The sequence below is a fragment of the Cyprinodon variegatus genome, unplaced genomic scaffold, assembly GCF_000732505.1.
Source record: "Cyprinodon variegatus isolate N-32 unplaced genomic scaffold, C_variegatus-1.0 Scaffold500, whole genome shotgun sequence".
Taxonomy (NCBI): Eukaryota; Metazoa; Chordata; class Actinopteri; order Cyprinodontiformes; family Cyprinodontidae; genus Cyprinodon; species Cyprinodon variegatus.
In genome coordinates, this window is record NW_015150953.1 from 229,796 (window position 1) to 247,413 (window position 17,618).

The 17,618-nt window shown below is 40.6% G+C and overlaps 1 protein-coding gene across 1 annotated transcript in view; it reads right to left on the bottom strand.

Moving 5' to 3' along the window:
- The window catches only part of unc13b (unc-13 homolog B (C. elegans)), a 148,154-nt gene that overhangs the window by 78,522 nt on the left and 52,014 nt on the right, over positions 1-17,618 (bottom strand). Inside the window, exons 7-10 of the mRNA XM_015390447.1 lie at positions 16,840-16,900; positions 15,030-15,243; positions 424-714; positions 247-337 (exon numbers count right to left, since the gene is read on the bottom strand). Of these exons, the coding sequence (XP_015245933.1) occupies positions 247-337; positions 424-714; positions 15,030-15,243; positions 16,840-16,900 (657 nt within the window). The remainder of the gene's footprint in view (positions 1-246; positions 338-423; positions 715-15,029; positions 15,244-16,839; positions 16,901-17,618) is intronic.

The window sequence follows — 17,618 nt, forward strand, 5'->3', positions numbered from 1 at the left end:
AGTATGAAATGCTTGGGATATTTCTGTAAAAGTAGTTTATATGACGGGAAAGCTTGTGACAACTCAGAGCAGCTTCATTTGCAAACATTTATTCAGCAAAAAATAAATAAATACAATCAAAATGGAAATTAATTACACACAGGAAATATTCCAGCACATTCTGTCAAATGTTAAAACACCAAGAGAGGTCAAACTCAACCAGTGTGTCAGAGTGTAGTGAATGCAAACAGATGATGAAGTGCTTACCTCCCGGAGCTGAACCCTCACTTTGTTGATGGCTTTCAACCAACGAACTCTAGATGGGGAGAAAGGCAACGGCGGGCCTCCATCATGGAATCTATGATGAAGAGGCAGCATCATCATCACAACCATTCCACCTTCAGTTTAAGACAAACCGATAGCGACTCTCAACAAAATCGTTACCTTTGGGGTTTAGATGCTTCTTTTTCCGATGCGTCGCTCTTTAAATCCCGTATTAATCCAGGGCACTGGACATCCTCGTCCTTCTTACTGCCGGTTGAGAGCCCGTTGGTGGGGAGATGTCCAGTGGGGCGAGGTTGGCCGTTAGTGGAGGGATGTAAGCCGATACTGTGGTAGGAGTGGAAAGACTCTTCCAGTTCAGACCCTCCAGTGCTCTCATGGCCAGTCTCACTCAGCTGTGAGCTAGTCTGGCTCAGGTTCCCCGATGACCCGTAACGATTACTTTCCTCTGGACTACAGATGTAAAAAAGGTATGAAAAATATTCAGAAAATGGCATTTGTCATTTTTCTTTCTCTACAACTAATCAGATTAAAAGGGGTTGTTAAATTATAGTAGTTCGATGTTTAATATCTAAATCTTAAAACAATTCAACTTACTTATAAATTTCACTTACCTGCTAAAAGCCTTGTGCATAAAAAGTGAAACTTTAACAACTATATTTTTTTAAGGACCAGCTGCCTTAAATGAGATACCCAACCTTGCTGCTGTGGGTTGGAAAAATGAAACATTATATTGCATGAATACCGCACTGTTATTGCGGTGAAAAGAATTAAAGGTTTTAAAAAATCTAAATAAATAAAAGATTATTTTATGATAATTAAATCTGCTTATTTTCTTGCTGATTTTTAAGTAGACAATTCCAGAAAAAGTGCTGAAGCACAAATGGGTACAGAAATATGCAGAGATAATCTGCTCAAAGTCATCACACCTATTTCATTTAGGAATAGACATAATTTTTTTGGGATAAAACACAGATGAATCACAATAAAGAGGGCAGCAGAACATCAAGTTGGAAGCAGGTATGTATGTACACCGTATAAAAAGACAGTCCAACATTAAATAAGACCAAACTTTTAATATTTTAGATCAGTTAGGAGTAAAAAAATATGATTTACTACTTGCCAGAATAATGTGAGAAAAATATGAAGCTCAAATTAAGCTAAAATGGGGTCAAAATTACTTTAAAAATAAATATAAAGGAAAAAACGAAGTCTGAAAGCAATAGCCAGGAAGTTAAAGATCGGATCACAAATGGGTCTCAAAGTGGCTTAAGTACAAAGTCGGTGTTTTTTTAAAGACTTAAAGTACTGATCTCAGTTTTACTAAAACATTCTTTGCAAAGCCTTTATTTATTTTATTTTTTTAAGTAACATGCCTGCAGGACAGCAGCTCTGTCAAGAGAACAATTTGGGTAAAATCCCAGCAAACTATTGTGGGAACCCAAAACCTTAAATCAAAAAAGGTTGCTTTAGACAACTATTCTACCAAATACTTAATCAATACCAATACTAGAAGACTGCAACAATATATACTTAAACTTCTGGGTTTAAATAAAAAAAGAAATAAAAAAAAATAAATAATCCTATTATTCTGGCATTTAGCAACCATTATAATAGCAGACCCCAAACAAGAACATTATCGTCTGATTTAATGTTGGAAAGTCAGGGAGAAAATACTACACACTTTTACTGTGAAAACGGTTTCAAATCAGAACTCCAATATCAAACTATTGTCTTAACAGTCTTGACAAAACAGCAATGGGATTGTCAAATACAGGAAGAAATCAATCCTAATCATTTCCTATCAGTCCTCTTATTCCATACATTCACATATAGAATAAAATAATTTGGAGTTCTGTTTTGAGAGGATAGAAGAAAGTGTACTAATCTAGAGACAATGGACTGTAGAGCTGGACAGGGAATACATTCTCATAAGCTGTCAATGCAGCATAATTGGTAAAGGGGGTACCACTTATTATGCTTTTACTAGCCTTTTCTCAATCAATAGATCCATCTTGGATTGGTTGTCCAGCTGCACTCCTGCGGCAGAACCTGCAGAGGGGTCTGTTTCTACAAGCCTTTCCTTGTCCATTAGGGTCTGGGATGCTGAAGGATCTACATCAGGAGTGGAGATGCAAATCTGTGGGTTTGCTAAGCCATCTGTAGAACCACCTACCAGTTCGGTTTTATGGGGATCAGCTGTTGAAGCCTTTAGTGCACTATTTGTTTGTTCGTTTGTGGGCTTGTTGATAGATTGGGGTTGAGAAGTTGTAACTTGGGAAGCTTTAGACTTGGGTGGCTCTGTCTGCCATGGAAAACTTATTTTTGCCCCAAATAATGATGCTGCTAGCTCTTGTTTCCCTGTAGCAGAGTGTTCTTCCTGAAATAGGGATCCAGAAAAGGATTTTAATCCTGAAAATAAGCCACTGCCGCCTTCGGTTGGAGGTGATGATGAAACAACGGATGGATTCGCGGGTGAAAATAACGATCCAAGAGATCTTCCTGTCTCAGTCTGGCCAGATATTAAACCCAAGAAGGATTTAGTTGGAGGCTGTTCAACTTTACAAGACTCATCAGTTGGGGTAGCTGTAGTTTTACCTAACTGCACAGGAATAGATTTCATGGTTTCATTACTGTTGGGTTCTTCCTTAATGAATATTGGTTTCTCGTGCATCACATGATTATCTGCAGTTGTTTCTTGCTCAATGGTTTCTATTTGGCTGGTAAGGTCTTTTGAAATATGGATTGACTCACTTGCAACCCCAGAATCTTTGTGACAAGATGCTTCAGCAGCAAGTTCCTTACTGCTAATTACCTCTGCTTCAGTTGTTTCATGAGAATCACTCTCAGAAATACATGGCATAACCTCTGGTAAAACATTTTCATTTTCAAACTCTGAACCCAGTTTCACAGCTGTGGTAGCCGTTTCAGCAGTTGCAGAGGTAGCAGTAATTAAAGATGCAACTTTTGCAGTTGTACCAGTACTGGTAGCTGTAGCTGTAGCAGTAGTTGTAGATGTAGCGGGAGTTGTAGTTGTAGTGGGAGCTGTAGCTGTAGCGGGAGCTGTAGTTGTAGCGGGAGCTGTAGCTGTAGCAGGTGCTGGGGGAGTAGCACACTTTGGCTTAGCCGACTCGGATTCAGATTGTTTAGGTGGTTGCCTCAAACCACCAAATAGAGATCCACCTATGCCTCCCAGCAATGAAGCTCCAGTTTCTGTTCCTGTAGCCTGTCCAGCAGAGCCACCAAACATTCCTCCAAGCAGAGAACCGCCTGCCTGGGAAGTCACTCCTGCCCCTGTTCCTCCAAACATCCCACCCAGTAAAGATCCACCACTTGAGGCAGATGATGGTTTAGCAGCAGATCCTCCTCCAAACATGTCACCTAATAATGATCCTCCAGTGACGGGTGTTGTGGTCTTCAGACCAGGCTGTGGAGTAGCTCCTTTGAATAATCCTCCAAGTAAAGAGCCCCCTGTTTGGGGAGACGCTGACTGAGTATTAGACCCTCCAAAAATCCCCCCTAACAGTGATGCCCCAGTTTGACCAGTAGAACCTGTTCCAAATGGCAAGTTCTTCTGCTGCTGCTGTGCCTGATGAGGACCTTCGGAAGCAAGAGATGCTGGTTTGAACAATGAAGACATGAAGCCGGTTACAGCGTCAGTTGCTGAATCAATAGATGACTTTTCTGGTTCAGGCTGGGTCTGGACAGCAGGACTTACTGGCAAAGGCTCCACTGTTTCTGTTTCTACTTTATGTGGTGCACAATCTTGAGTTGCAGTACTTATAGGTTCAGATTGTGGTTTGGTGCAAAGTTCCAATTGTTTAGACTGATAATCTTCCATTGAAGAGGCTGGTTTTTCATTTCTTTGACAAACTAATTCATCTGTGATATTAGTGTCAGTTGTGGATACACTGATCTCAAGACTAGACTTCTTTTGTGGTTCCTTATGTTCGGTACATTTGGTAGAAGTATTATTTTCACCTGTTTCAACATACACTGATGGTTTGCTTTCAGAACTGTTTTGACTAGTTTCAGTAGGTGCACTAGCAGGAGCAGATCCACCAACTACTGAAAGCACAGCTTTACTAGAAGCAACATTAGTGCCATCTCCTGGTAAGGTGTCACTTAGAAAAGAGGAACCAGTGTTTGCTGGGGAGTGGGCAGTGTTGGCAGCTTGGGAAGATGATCCATCTAACACCCCTTCCAGTAAAGAACTTTTGTTTTGAGTTGCTGAATTGGACCCACTTGTCTGAGGCACTGTAGATGATGGTGCAGAGTTTCCAAAAAGTCCACCTAAAATAGAAGTCTGAGATCCAGCAAGCTGAGGACCAGATCCACCAAATAAGCCCCCAAGTAGTGATGGCCCTGTCTGTGGTCCTGTAGAATGAGGAATAGCACCACCAATCTTAGCAGGACTAACCTGGGGAACAGTTTGGGGAGCAGAGCCTCCAAATAAACCTCCAAGTAAAGATCCCCCAGTCTGTGAGGTGGTAGTTTGAGATGAAGACCCTCCAAACATTGCCCCCAACAGTGAGCCTACAGGCTGGGAGGAGGGCTCAGGGGAAGAACCTCCAAACATAGAGAATAATCCTTTGACTGGTGGCTCCTTGGAGCCTGAAGATGCTTGTAAAGATTCTGGAGGTAAAGGTCTTGTTTGGCTGCTGGGAGGTTCAGAGCTGGGTGTAGAAAATAAAGAAAGCAAACCTTTTCCCGGATCTTCTGAACTAAGTCCCACAGAATGAGGGGGAGGAGGGCCTGATCCAGTCAGAGTCGAAAATATACCAGGAGCTGAGGGTTCTGTAGCAGGTGCAGAATCCTTGGCTGCACTTCCTGAAATAGCTTGATTATGCATGCCAACACAATCTAATCTTAATGTTTCAGATGTAGCAACTATGGTCTCGTTCTTACTGGAGTTCTGGCTAGTTGAAGTAATGTCTTTTGGCATGGTAACATGCAGTTCAGTTGAAATATTGACGGATTTACTCCCTGAATCTGCTCTTTCTCGACAATGGCCACTAAAGTCAGATGTTTCTGATAATCCCTGTTTGGGTTCTTTTTGACCAACTAATGAGTTGGATGTTTTTTGTGGGGCTGACATAGTCGCTGAGGTAGAGGAAATGTTCGCACCAAAACCTGGTGTTGGGCCACTAAATAAGGAAAACAAATTTTTTCTCGGACTGTCATTCGAGCCAGATAAGCCTCCTAACAAACCTCCAAGAACAGAGGTGGCAGTCTGCTCTTGTGGTTGAGAGTGTTCTTGTGGCTTAGATTGTGTATGAGCATCCAGCTGTTGTTGAGTTTGTGACTGAGCAACTTTTTGCTGAGATGGAATGGTTGATGGCTGAGGCTGTTGATTGCTGGAATCACTGAACACTGAAAATAGTCCCTTCAGTGACCGTTCAGATGAACTTGTTGAACCAGGTACAATTCCCCCCAAAAAAGATTCTTTTTGAGGTTGAGACTGTTGGGTGCTTGTCCCACCAAACATGGATAGAAATCCTGTTGACGGAGGGTCTTTTAAAGGCAAGGTTGTCTTTTGTGATGTTTCAGTGTCAGGCTTGGTATGGTTAGGTGGCTGGGGGGTGGTTGATCCTCCAAACATTGATAACAAACCTTTACCAAATGTTTCTTGTTGAGGAGGTGGTCGAGGTGCACTTGATGGATGTGTTTGAGGTATGGGTTCTGGTTTAGGTGCGGCCTGTTGAGGACTTGACCCAGAAAACATTGAAAAGATAGTTTTACCAAATGATTCTTCCTGCGGCGCGCTAGCTTGTGTCTGTGATGTTGAGCTATCATTTGAGGATCCTACCAGGATATCTCCGATAGACAATCCAAAAAGTCCACCGGAAGCTTTAGTTTCTGTCTCCTGTTTTGTTTGCCCTTTAAGTGCTGGTTTGTTAGTTTCAGTACCTTTGGATAAATTAGGCGAGAAAACATCAGATATACTTTTACTTGGCTGAGATGTGCCGCATTGGTCAACTGTCTGCAGTTTTTCAATATCCTTTGATTTAGATGTAGATGAGAGTGAACCTTCTGTAACACTAGATCTCATTTGCTGTTTTTGTGTTGGCGGTGGGGGGGGCTCTTTACTAAATAAGCTACCGATTGATCCAAAGATATTTGACACACCTGTAGTCTCTTTATTTCCAGTGTTACTATCTGATAAGGAATTAGTACTCCCAGTCTTGCTTTGAAGATTAACAGATGACTGAGAATTTGTCTGACTATCTGGTTTAGTCTCATCCATGCCTACAGCAGACTTGAGAAAACTCACAAAGCCTCCCTGTGACTGTTCAGGTGTTATTTCAGTTTTTGTATCCAATGGCTTATCTGTTACAAGGATAGGCTGTGTTGGTTTATTAAGAGATTCTTTTGATGCAAAGGGTACGTTAAAATTGGGCTTTGTTGGGGGGGATGCTTGCTGTTCCATCGTAGTCTGACGTGAAAGTCTTGGTTTCTGTGAGGTCGTATTTGAAATTGTTAGGGGTTGAGTGCCTTCAGCAACTGAGGGAACTGTTGGTAAAATTCTACCACGTGATGTAGTTTGGCTCTGTATTTGTTTACTTTTTTCGATCTGGGTTACAACGGAAACAGAGTCTTCTTTAATAATCTTAGACTTAAGATTTTGGAGACCTGTTGATAGAATGTTTATAGTTTGTTTGCCCACAGCTTGATCCGAGTCCATATTCCCAGGTTTTTTCAACTCCACTTGGGATGGTTTTGTCACAAAAGATGATATTAGGGAGGAAATCTTTTTGACCTGCCGATTAGGCAATTCTTCAACTGAAGCCACCCTTTTTCTCCAGTCATCCTCTGAAACATCATCTACATGTTTGACTGTCACAGCAGTAGAAGAACGCCGCCGTTGGCTCGGTTGATAGCATTTGTAAAGACGCTGGTGATGTGAATTGCCAGCAGAAGTAGAGTTTAAAGAAACAGAAACTTTCTGAGCAAGTAATTTTTTAACTTCATGGCTGTTCCAATAAAGGCTGGTGTGATCTCTTTTAGGACAAGAAAGATCAATAACATCTTGGCAGTAATCTGGATAGCCATGAGTAGGTTGTCTTGGGTCCATCCTCACTTTGTTTAACCTGTAGGATGTGCAATCCATCTGATGTCCTTGAGACAGAAATGAATTTTCAAACATTTCAGAGAACTGCTCAAGATTTAAATTCATTATCTGGTTTCCTTTTCTGTATGCAGCAGACAAATCCAAGGGAGCATTAAGAAGTTGAGGATCACCGTGGTTTTTGCCAGGAAGCCAAAGAAGTTCATCCTCATTGTAAAGTGGAATTTTAAAACCACAAACCAAAACCATTTCATCGTGCAACCAAGCACTGGGGAGACTATCTGGAGTATGGCCATTATCCCATGATTCACCTTCGGGTGTACAGGCATACACATATTCACCTGCTGCATCTGTAAGTAAAGCATAAATATATTCATGGTCTGTGTAAACAAAGTAGCCACAGTCCCCATCTTCTGCTGGCCACCACATTCCTTGCTCCAAAAGAGAAAGCCATTGCTGATACCATTCAGCATCTTCAAGGTACAGTGAGTCTTCTGTTTCACCAATTGCACCTGCTGAACAGTTACGGTTAGTATTATAGTGACTGTGGTGACTTATGTAATTCATGTCAGCATTTTGTATGTTTTCCCTTTCCATTGCATTCTGCCAGTTTGCTGAATAAGATAAGCTTGGTGCAGTTTCCTCATAATAACCTTCATGATAATAGACCCCATTCAAGCTGTAAGAACTACCATCATTAAATGAATGTCTTCTCCCAAAATTTGCATTACCTTGGTTAGTTGTTAAGTTTAGAGCAGCTTCCTTACTAAAGGGGCAGGTAATATTTCCTAAGTCATCATAACTGTTCCATAGTTTTCTTTGGGGGTACAGGTATTCATTTCTTGGTCCTTCAACTGCATGTGATTCCATTTGTTTGTCATGACAGGCAACATTTTGCCAAAGAGTATCATTCACTGACTGATTAATATCTGAATATCTACAATGAACTCTATATTCTGGCATACCTTCACAGTTTTGCTTGTACCCCTGATCTTCACCTTGAAGGTTGTAGTTTGAGGACTCATTCAGAAACTGCTGCCAAAGGGCGCTTTCACGGATCCACTGGTTCTCATCATATGAGGGACTTATCCCATACTCAGAAAAATTACTTTGGTAAAGGTTCTGATGTGCTCCCTCAAAGAAAGAAGGGAGGGTTTCACCTTTAAATGCCCCCGGGGTCATGACTGGAGAAACCGTACGGCTTTCCAAATGGTAGTGAATATTTCCTGTACTATAAGCCATTGGGTTATTTGATGAAAGTGAGTGAGAGTAGTATAACTGTGATAGATTGTCTGTGCTAAATGAGTAGTTTGTTGTCTGACTTTGAAGAGATCTTGCAAAAGCAGCTGATGTTCTCAGGTCTAAACTTCCATCATGAATTGCCACTGGTGTACTAAGTAAAGCATGTCTACTTTGTCCTGGATTCAGGTAGACAGGAGCTGATCTTTCCAACCTTTCATTTACAAAGTCTGTGGTAGTTCTTTTGATCAACTCTGAAGTTAAACCTGTTGTGTTGGTCAATGATGTCAGTTGCTCCGTATCCTTACCACTACTTTTTGTTTGACTATCACAGGGTTGAGCAAGGTTTTGAATCCTTTTATCTTTATCGATATTTTCTTGCAAGGAGGGTTGTTTTACATTGGGAAGAGAATGAAGTACACGGTTTTGGTGTGATAATGGCTTTGCGAATGGAGACATAGCGTCACTTGCTTGCATTGGTTTTTCTGCTGATTTTTGACAAGTCAGGTCTGTGCTTTCTGAGGATTTGGTTAACTTGTTGAACAACCCTGATATCACTCCTGATTGAGTTGTAGCCTCTATCTGTACTGGGGTATGATGGCTACCAGGTACTTTGACTTGATGATTTACTCGGGTCTCATGTGTGCTTGTCTGTTGCTTCTGCTGAATCCTATTTTCTGATGAAGATTTAAATAGTCCAGTGAATGGAATACTGCTACTACTTTCTTGACCCGTTTCTGTCGTATTATTTTGAGGTGGACTTTGGCTAGAAATTCTAAAATCTTTTTGTCTTAGCTGTTCATGACTGGATTTAGTGAGGGGAATTTCATGCTGCTGTGCTGATGGTTGATTTTGTTTATCTATCCTCTCAGCTGAAGTAAATTTGAAAAGACCAGAGAAAAGTCCCCCTTGTTGTAATGGTTTCTGAAGTGGAACAGTTTGTTGTCGAGTAAAGCCTGGTTTATAGGTTTCTTGAACTTTTTCTTGCTGGCTCATTGTTCTGTTCTTCATACCCCCAAGAAGTCCTTGAGTTTTCTGTGCATCACTGGTTTGCTGGTGTTGATCACCATCTAGCTGAGGAGTTGCTTGCGTATTCTCGGTTGAGGCCAATTTAAGGAAGCCAGAAAGTAAGCTTTTTGGTTGAGGTTGTGTTTGCCGAGTTTCACCATATGTCTGCTGCTGCCCAGGATTACTGCCACTTATTACCCTTGGCTTTTCTGCTTCTGCAGTGTTCTGATTTTGTTGTATATTTTCTGTTGATGAAAATTTCAATAGCCCTGACAGAAGGCCACCTCTCTGTGGAGTGGTACAACTTTGTTGTGGAGGTGGATTGCTTGCCTGCAGCGGCAAACTGCAAGTCATGTCACTAGTAGACCCAAAATTCAGTAGTCCAGATAGCAGTCCTTGTTTGTGTTGATTAGAGTCCATTTGATGAATGCCTTCGACTGAGCTTCGTCTCAAAGGGGTTGTGCTGAAATGCTGTGATCCAGGCTGACTGGGGCTTTGAGACTGTGTTCCATGAGGAGCTCTTGTTGGTTTCTGATTTGAGGTATGTTGTTGGTCATTTGGCATTCTAGACTTCTGGTTTGAACCAGCAGGATTGGAGGAGGGATCAAACATGCTAGAAAACCAGCCCTTTTCAGTGTTTTGTTGTTGCATGGTAGAAGTAGAGTAGGCTGAAACTGGATTGTGATGTTCTTGTGGATAATTCTGTGCTGTCGCAGAGGCATCTGTGTCTTCAGTGGATGAAAACCCCAAAAATCCAGTAACTACTTTACCAGATTTGGGATTGACTGGGGGTTGGAAAGGTAGTTTAGTCGTACCACTTGCTGAGTGGTTCCCTACTGGTTTGCCTGGCTGGGGGTTCTCGTTAGCTCGAAACACTGGATATACTGCCACAGGGGGAGTGCTTTGAGGCACAATAGGAATGGCTGGTGGAATCAGGGAACTCAGTGATTTCCTAAAAGGGCTAAAAAACCCAGTGTTTTGAGTCTGGAAGGTAGATCTTTGAGGTTCTGGAGCATTTTTATTTTGTTCTGAGCTCTCTGGATTTTGTTTCCAGCATAAATTCTCGTCATTTTCATGAGACGAACTTCCTAACCTGAGTGATTTCATATCATAATCATTGTCTCTCATTGACTGTTTACTTTGATAAATGGATTTATCAACCATAATTCTGTCTGGCTGAATATGTCCTTGGGAATATTTAGACTCTTCTTGCTTTGATTCAGCAGGGATACCACCTCCCCCACCTGAGAACAGCTTTAAAGGATTCAGTTTACCTAAGACCGAGTTTCCTGTCTCATTTTGGGGCTGAGTCAGGACCTCAGGTGAATGTTCTCCATTATTTCTTTGAGTTTTACCTCTTATGGCAGTTCCTGTTTCTTGAGCATCTGTTGTTTTGTTCTGTGGAGGCTGATAAGGCAGAGTGCTGAATGACTTTTTTGGAGAAGTTTCTACTGGAGATACAACTGCTACTGGAGCAGTGCTATTTGCCTTAGTGGGAATAAAAGACAGAAGCCGTGTTATTCCAGACTGCGCAGGTAGGGGAGATGATGGTTGGGGAGCTGAAGCAGGTTGTTTGAGGCCTCCTCCAACTTTGTCGGTAATGGAGCAAAACAATGAGCTCATTGCATTTTTTACACCTGAAATACCATGATCAGATTCAGCTTGGATTTGGGTTTCTCCTTTACAATCCTTTGAAACACTCTGCTCTTCTCCAAATGAATCCGTTCTATTACTACCTTGGGATGATAGCCTTGATTTGCTTGATTTAGGAAGGGATCCATATTTGCTAATTTCCTCTTCTTTTTCAGCAAGATATTCAGATACTGTTTCAACAAGACACTGCAGCTCATCCATCGGGTCAACATATTCATCGACCGGCTCCTCTACAGGGGAGAGTATTGCCTCAGAAGCCCATCCTCCTGTTTTAGATTTGCCACACTTCTTTTCCCGAAGCGTCTGGTCATAATCCGTGTAGCTCTCATACGAATGATGGTCCTTGCAAAGCCTTGCATTGTCTGAGTAGAAGTCTTCACCCACAAAGTCAATATAATGATCATCTTTATCAACGCCTGAAGGGTAGGGGGGATCCTTACCATTCTCAAATTCAAAGTCAAACCTTGCCCTCGGTCTACTATCATACCCTTTTTTATATGCTACATAATTCTCTAAAGTATTGTCCAGGTCGTTTTTGGCCCACATCCTTGTTTTGTAGAGAAGCCCGTCCTTGTGCGGCCTAAGGCAAGAAGAGGTTGTGAAATGCTCCTCTTCTTCCTGCATCTCTGCTACCCTTCGCAGAAACGGCTCCCCTTTTTTTTCCTGAAGCGGTGCAAAGTGAGATACAGAGCTCTCTTCTCGCTGCTTATCAAGAAGTCCTCTCGGATCTGTTATTCTTTTCTTTCTCCGCCTGTCAATTGTGTCATACCCTTCGGGATATGTGGCAGCCCGCACTGTTTTGTGACTAACTGGCTCTCTTGCCGGCTGTGGGTAAGGTCTGCCCATTCGAAAGATTACGCTGTCTTCCTCTTCATCTAAGAAGTCACTGAGCCTGGGCTTTGATCGTCCTTTGTATTTGTTTTCCCACTCTTCAAACCCCATCCCAGAATCTACAGGTATAATTCTAACTCTTCCCTTCTGGTTTAAAGAGCTTTTAAAGGTAAAAGGAACAGTTTTAAAATAAAACATGGGTTTGGGAACAGTAAGGAAGACAAAAGGAAAGCAAATGGAAAAAAGAAAAAATTGAAGACAAAAAAAAAAAAGTTAGACAGTATGAATATTAAGAAGAAATGTACACAGGAAAACTGCATGCAATGATATAGAAATATAGAAGCATATTCCACCATTGTTGTGTATTTTATAGGTTCGTTATTCTGTTTTATGTTGGAAGAGATTAGGAGTCACTCTGTTTGCAAGAGCCTAAACTAGTTTAGACGTTGTCAAATGTCCACAACAGCTGCCACATGTAACAGCTCCCTAAACCCTCTATTTCATTAGTCTCCATGGTGATGAAGCTAAACGACCAGCATATGACATTTAGTCCATAATTTTACAATTCCTAAAGAGAGCAGCCTGCATCAGCCGCTAACTTGCTCCCTGAGGGAGCGTCACAACGAGGCTTTCAGTTTACCAGATAATGAAAACCAAGAGCGAAAGCTTTTCAAACTACCAGAGTTTTAGCAACAGATTCTTAGAAGAAATGAAACAAAGACAAAGCTCTGGCTGCAGTCCCATTCTTTACCCCGGTTTTCTAAAGCAGAATTAGCCGGATCAGCTCGCTATCAGTGAGCACAGGCAGATTTGAGGCAATCTCAGAATTTAATTAACCAATAGCATTTCTATCATTTTCTCCCATACTCCATATCCTTTCCCTTTTGGAGCTAAATCTTTTATATGAAGCCAGACTGGCAGAAGGCGATGACTGCCTGATTTGTTCCACTGTTAAAGGTAGAAGTGCTAAATCTTAACCATTGCAGTGACTCTCTGTACTTTGGCAGCATTTCAATGGATTAGTATATCATTAAAAAGTTTGACGACTTTTATAGAAATGTTATGATCTACAAAACCACGGAAAAGGCTGCTGACTTTTGTTGAACAGACAATGATTGGTCACTACTATGCTGGCTGTTTCAGGTTACATCAGTGGAAAGTTGAGTGGAAGAAAAAAATTTTAATTCAAAAAGGGATAACATCCATGAGGAACGATCTGAAAGGAAAGCCTATTTAAGAGTTGGAGAAAGAAAGACGAGATGTGAACTATAGCTCAACTCAAGTATTTTAAGCCACACATTTAGGACTTTGACAACTGTCCAATTCACTGTGTTAAGCAACGCCTGAGGCAGAAGTGTCTTACAAAGGCTAGGGAATAAAATGACTGGATAATTGCAGAGCAGTTTAGGCATTTAAAGTCTGAAGAAAAACAAGAGCCAATCTGCTGGAGGTCCACTCAGAGGTTTTTACGGGTAGTGATAATTTGGGGAGCCCTGCCATCTGCTGGTGTTTATCCACTGGTTCGGCCAAGTCAGAAAAAAGGTTTAAACTGATATATAGAGGGAAATGAGTGACACCTGAGGGCTGGGATTGAACCTAAATTTCTTAACACCTCAGCAGTTATTAATTCATGTAAATGGAGCCCCAACAAAGTATTGGCACATAGGATGTAAAATACATAATCATCTTCAGAAAGTCTACATTTATTAATTTATCATGCTGATAATTTTAAGGCTGCTGATGTTTTTTTTCTCCTTCCACTCAACTTAACGTTCATGCAGTTTTTTTTATCAGCACTGACCTTCAGTAGTTTACTGTGGAGGGAATTTTGTTTCATTGGGTTTTGTTGCGAACACATTTTGTAAATAGAAAAAAAAAACTTTTAAAAAAGAAGTTTTAAGAGTATGATTTTATTTCAAATTAATTTTGTCTCCAAAATTATTTCTCATATTTTATTTTTTGCCAGTGGCATTTTTATTGAACATATTTTATGTTTTCCTTTTTTTAATTTTATGAATTGTGCTCTTTCAAATTTGAGTTTTACAGATTACTTTCTCTCTACTTCTAGCCCAGTGGTTCCCCAAGTGTGGGGCGCTATGATTCTGAGGGTAGGTCGTTAAAGGGGGGAGATTGCCGTTAAGGAGAGATTGTCTCCTGTAATACCTGAAACCTGTCTATAATTGTTAACGACCGACTCTTAACAATCATAGACAGGTTTCAGGTATTACAGGCTAACAATTGAACCAAACGACCCATTCATCGGTTACCATTTGCATGTTTCCAAGCGATACAAGCCCTCGTCTATATAAAGACTCAAACTCACTGCGGATCCAGACATTTGAATTGAGAAAGCTTCCTGGAGAGGTGGAGAAACGTCTTCAAATCTTGGAAACCAAGTCCAGTGGATATTTTTTTTAATTTTTACGGAAAGTTACTTTCAAAACTTTTTTTGTTTAAAACTTTTTACAACACTTTATTTCAGTAATGGAACATAATCCATATTAATCTTTCAGTTCAACGAGTTTCATGTTAGCAGTCTTTCCTGTGAAAAAAGGAATAAAATCCCATTTCTTCTAAATTAATATCCTTCAGGTTATCTTGTTTTAATTCTTTCAAGGACCAAAACTTTTTTTTTGGTCCTCTTCCAGTTGAAGCGATGTACAAGAAAATTAGAAATAAAGTATGCTTTACCTCCATCTCTATAAATAATCACTTTTTGAACTAAATTAATAAATTATGCAATAGGTCATAATCTAATTAAGATTTTAATCAAAAACGCAGAAATTTGACGTCATACAGAAAGTGAGCGATGATAGTATTTTTGTAATCATCATGCAAACCAATTGTTTTAAAATCATAGCACAGGACGTCATTTTTTTGTGATTTTCTCTCACATTCGAATGTCTAAAAGAATCCCTCGCTGACTGAATGGGTGTTTTTCAGGGACACAGTTTATACCCAGCTCTACCTGCTTCCTCTCTGGTCCCTGTAGTCCAGATCCAAACTGTGGACAGAGTCGGTGCAGCAGTCCGGCAGCTGCTGCGGACGAGGCCCCATGGGGAACTGGTGCATGGAGGAGTTGGGCTGGGCCGTGGTGTGGTACCGCGGCGGCAGACTGTTGCTGGTCTCACTGCGGTAGTCGCTGTCCCTGTCGTCCACGGCACTGTCCTGGTCATCCAAAGCTGCAACAGGACGATAAACGATAAGAGAGGAAGACTTTCAGAAGCTCCACGTGTCTATATGTGAGAAAAAAGTCAGGAAGTGTTTTAGTTGGACTTTTTTTAAATCAAGTCTGAGGTGATGAAACGGGCTCAGCAAAGGAAAGTGTTTGGGGATGCTGACAAGCACATCTGAAAAGGTATGCGGGTCCGGTTGCCACCATGCAACAACGAATCAAACAGCAGGATATGTCGCCGACAGGCGGCGTCTGCGTTCATCTGCAAAAACTTTAACCTGTTTTTCATTTATAATAGCAGGGATGAATAAGGAACTGGTTGTTAAACAAGATTCTTAGATGCAACAACACCCCCCAAAAAAAAAAAAGGATTTAGGAGCAAATCTTTAACAAAAATGTAAAACAAATAAATAATAAAGGAGCTGTAATGGGTTACCAGGTAGCAGCCTGATGTAATCTAGCAGATTTTAAGCAGGGTAAACAGAGACCAGCATCACTCTACACTAAGGACCCCGTTTTATTAGAGGCAACAAATGTTTTAACTCAGTGTCCTCAGATGACTGAAGATGAGCTGAAGCAGAGCTTTTATCAGACAATATTAGACCGAAACTACCCGAACTTCTTAGTTTTACAGTATTTCAATCATTCTTAAGGCTTAAAGCTGCTGTTTAGGAACTAAACAAAGAAATTTTTTTATTAGTTTGGCTTTTATTTATGAAAATATTATGCAAACTTAAACTGAACAGTGAAAATGTGCTCCTATTTCTAGGGATGAACCAAGAATTTAACTGGTGACCAAAATGAATGACCATGGACTGGCTGATGGGAAACTCTATTATATAAATTTTTAAATATTATAAAGTTTTGATTTCTTTAAAACAAGAAACAAAAACAAAAAAAACAAAAAAAAAAACTAATCTCTTTCCTCAGTTTGAAAAATAATGTATTTAGAATTCTAAGCACAGATTTGAACGGAATAACAAAATTAAAAGGGTGCATAAAATAGATTATCCTGACTTTTCTGTCCAGGATAATTACTAAACCATTAGAATAATAAAAAAACAAAATGACATGATAATAAACCAGCAGCTTGGTGGGGAATGAAAGGGTTAATGGGCATTAAGGAGGACAGCAAGGGATAATATTGGTTAGGCTGCAGAAATGTTAGAAAATGTAAGAAAACCTTATAGATTACATTTTAGGAATATTATGACATGCAAAAAGGGGTGAGGGTTGGCCAGGGGAAGAGGTCCATTAAGTTCTGTTACATACTCAGCGGCTCAGCCCATCCGAAATAGTTGCCTGGTGAAAGTGCAAACGTTAAAGGTGAGAGATAAGTCCGACGGGACGCGGGCCGTGTGCACAGAAATTCAGAGTCTCTGTGCTGAAAAAGTGGAAAACTCATAAAAGGCTCAGTAGATTCTGAATATCATTCACTAAATTAATTTGTGCAAAATATTTGGAATGTTTTAATACTGATATAAAAAAAATACAAAGTGCAGAAACAAGCAGGATAAGAAAGCTAAAACAAGAAGCAGAGTAGCTAAGGAAATGAGCTGGCTCCATCTAGAGGCAGAGAGGAGTACTGAGAGCAAGGACTCACAACACTGGGAGGGGGCACATTGCAGCGCGGCCCTCGGATTGTCCACATCCTGAAGGGGATACTACAAAGGAAAGCAGAAACAGAAACCAAACGTGAACGATGCAGCCAGTCTGTTCTTAAATGTTGTCTATATTTCTAGAGCTTTCCTGCAGTTTAAGGTGGAACAGATTACATTTGTTTCAAGTTCAGTTAAAAACCTGTAAGTCTGTTCACATTAATTTATTACTAATAATGTGACAATCATTGATAAAAAAAGGTTTTAATATAAAAAAAAACATTAGCATGTCAGGGAGAACATAGTTATAGAAAAGACGGCAAAACGTTCCTAAGCAAGCAAGCTATTCACAGAAAGGAAACATGTCGCTAGAAAGCTGAGCGGAAGGAAAAAGTGGTAACCATGTGCTGTGGATGGTTCTTTGGAAGCAATCACAACTGTTTTCCCTTTATCCAAGCACATCAATAGAAAATTGAGTGGAAGGAAAAAGTGTTTGCTACCTGGACAACCAATGCTGGAGACAGAGCTATTTTCACATTGTGTATTATTTGTTGATTCAACTTCTAACTTGGTCTACCAACTTTTCCTAATCACAGTAGCTTCATCTGGTCTGGTTCTGTTCGGCTGCGACTCCATACTGGAGGGAAATATAAGCTGAGATGCTGCCATTAACTAACCTGACTCCGCCAGATGGATTTGCTCCGCATATCCATCTGGAAACCTTCGGTTGAAGTAATTTTGGGAAGGGGCGAAAATACTGGTTAGCTGATTGGCCTATGTTGGT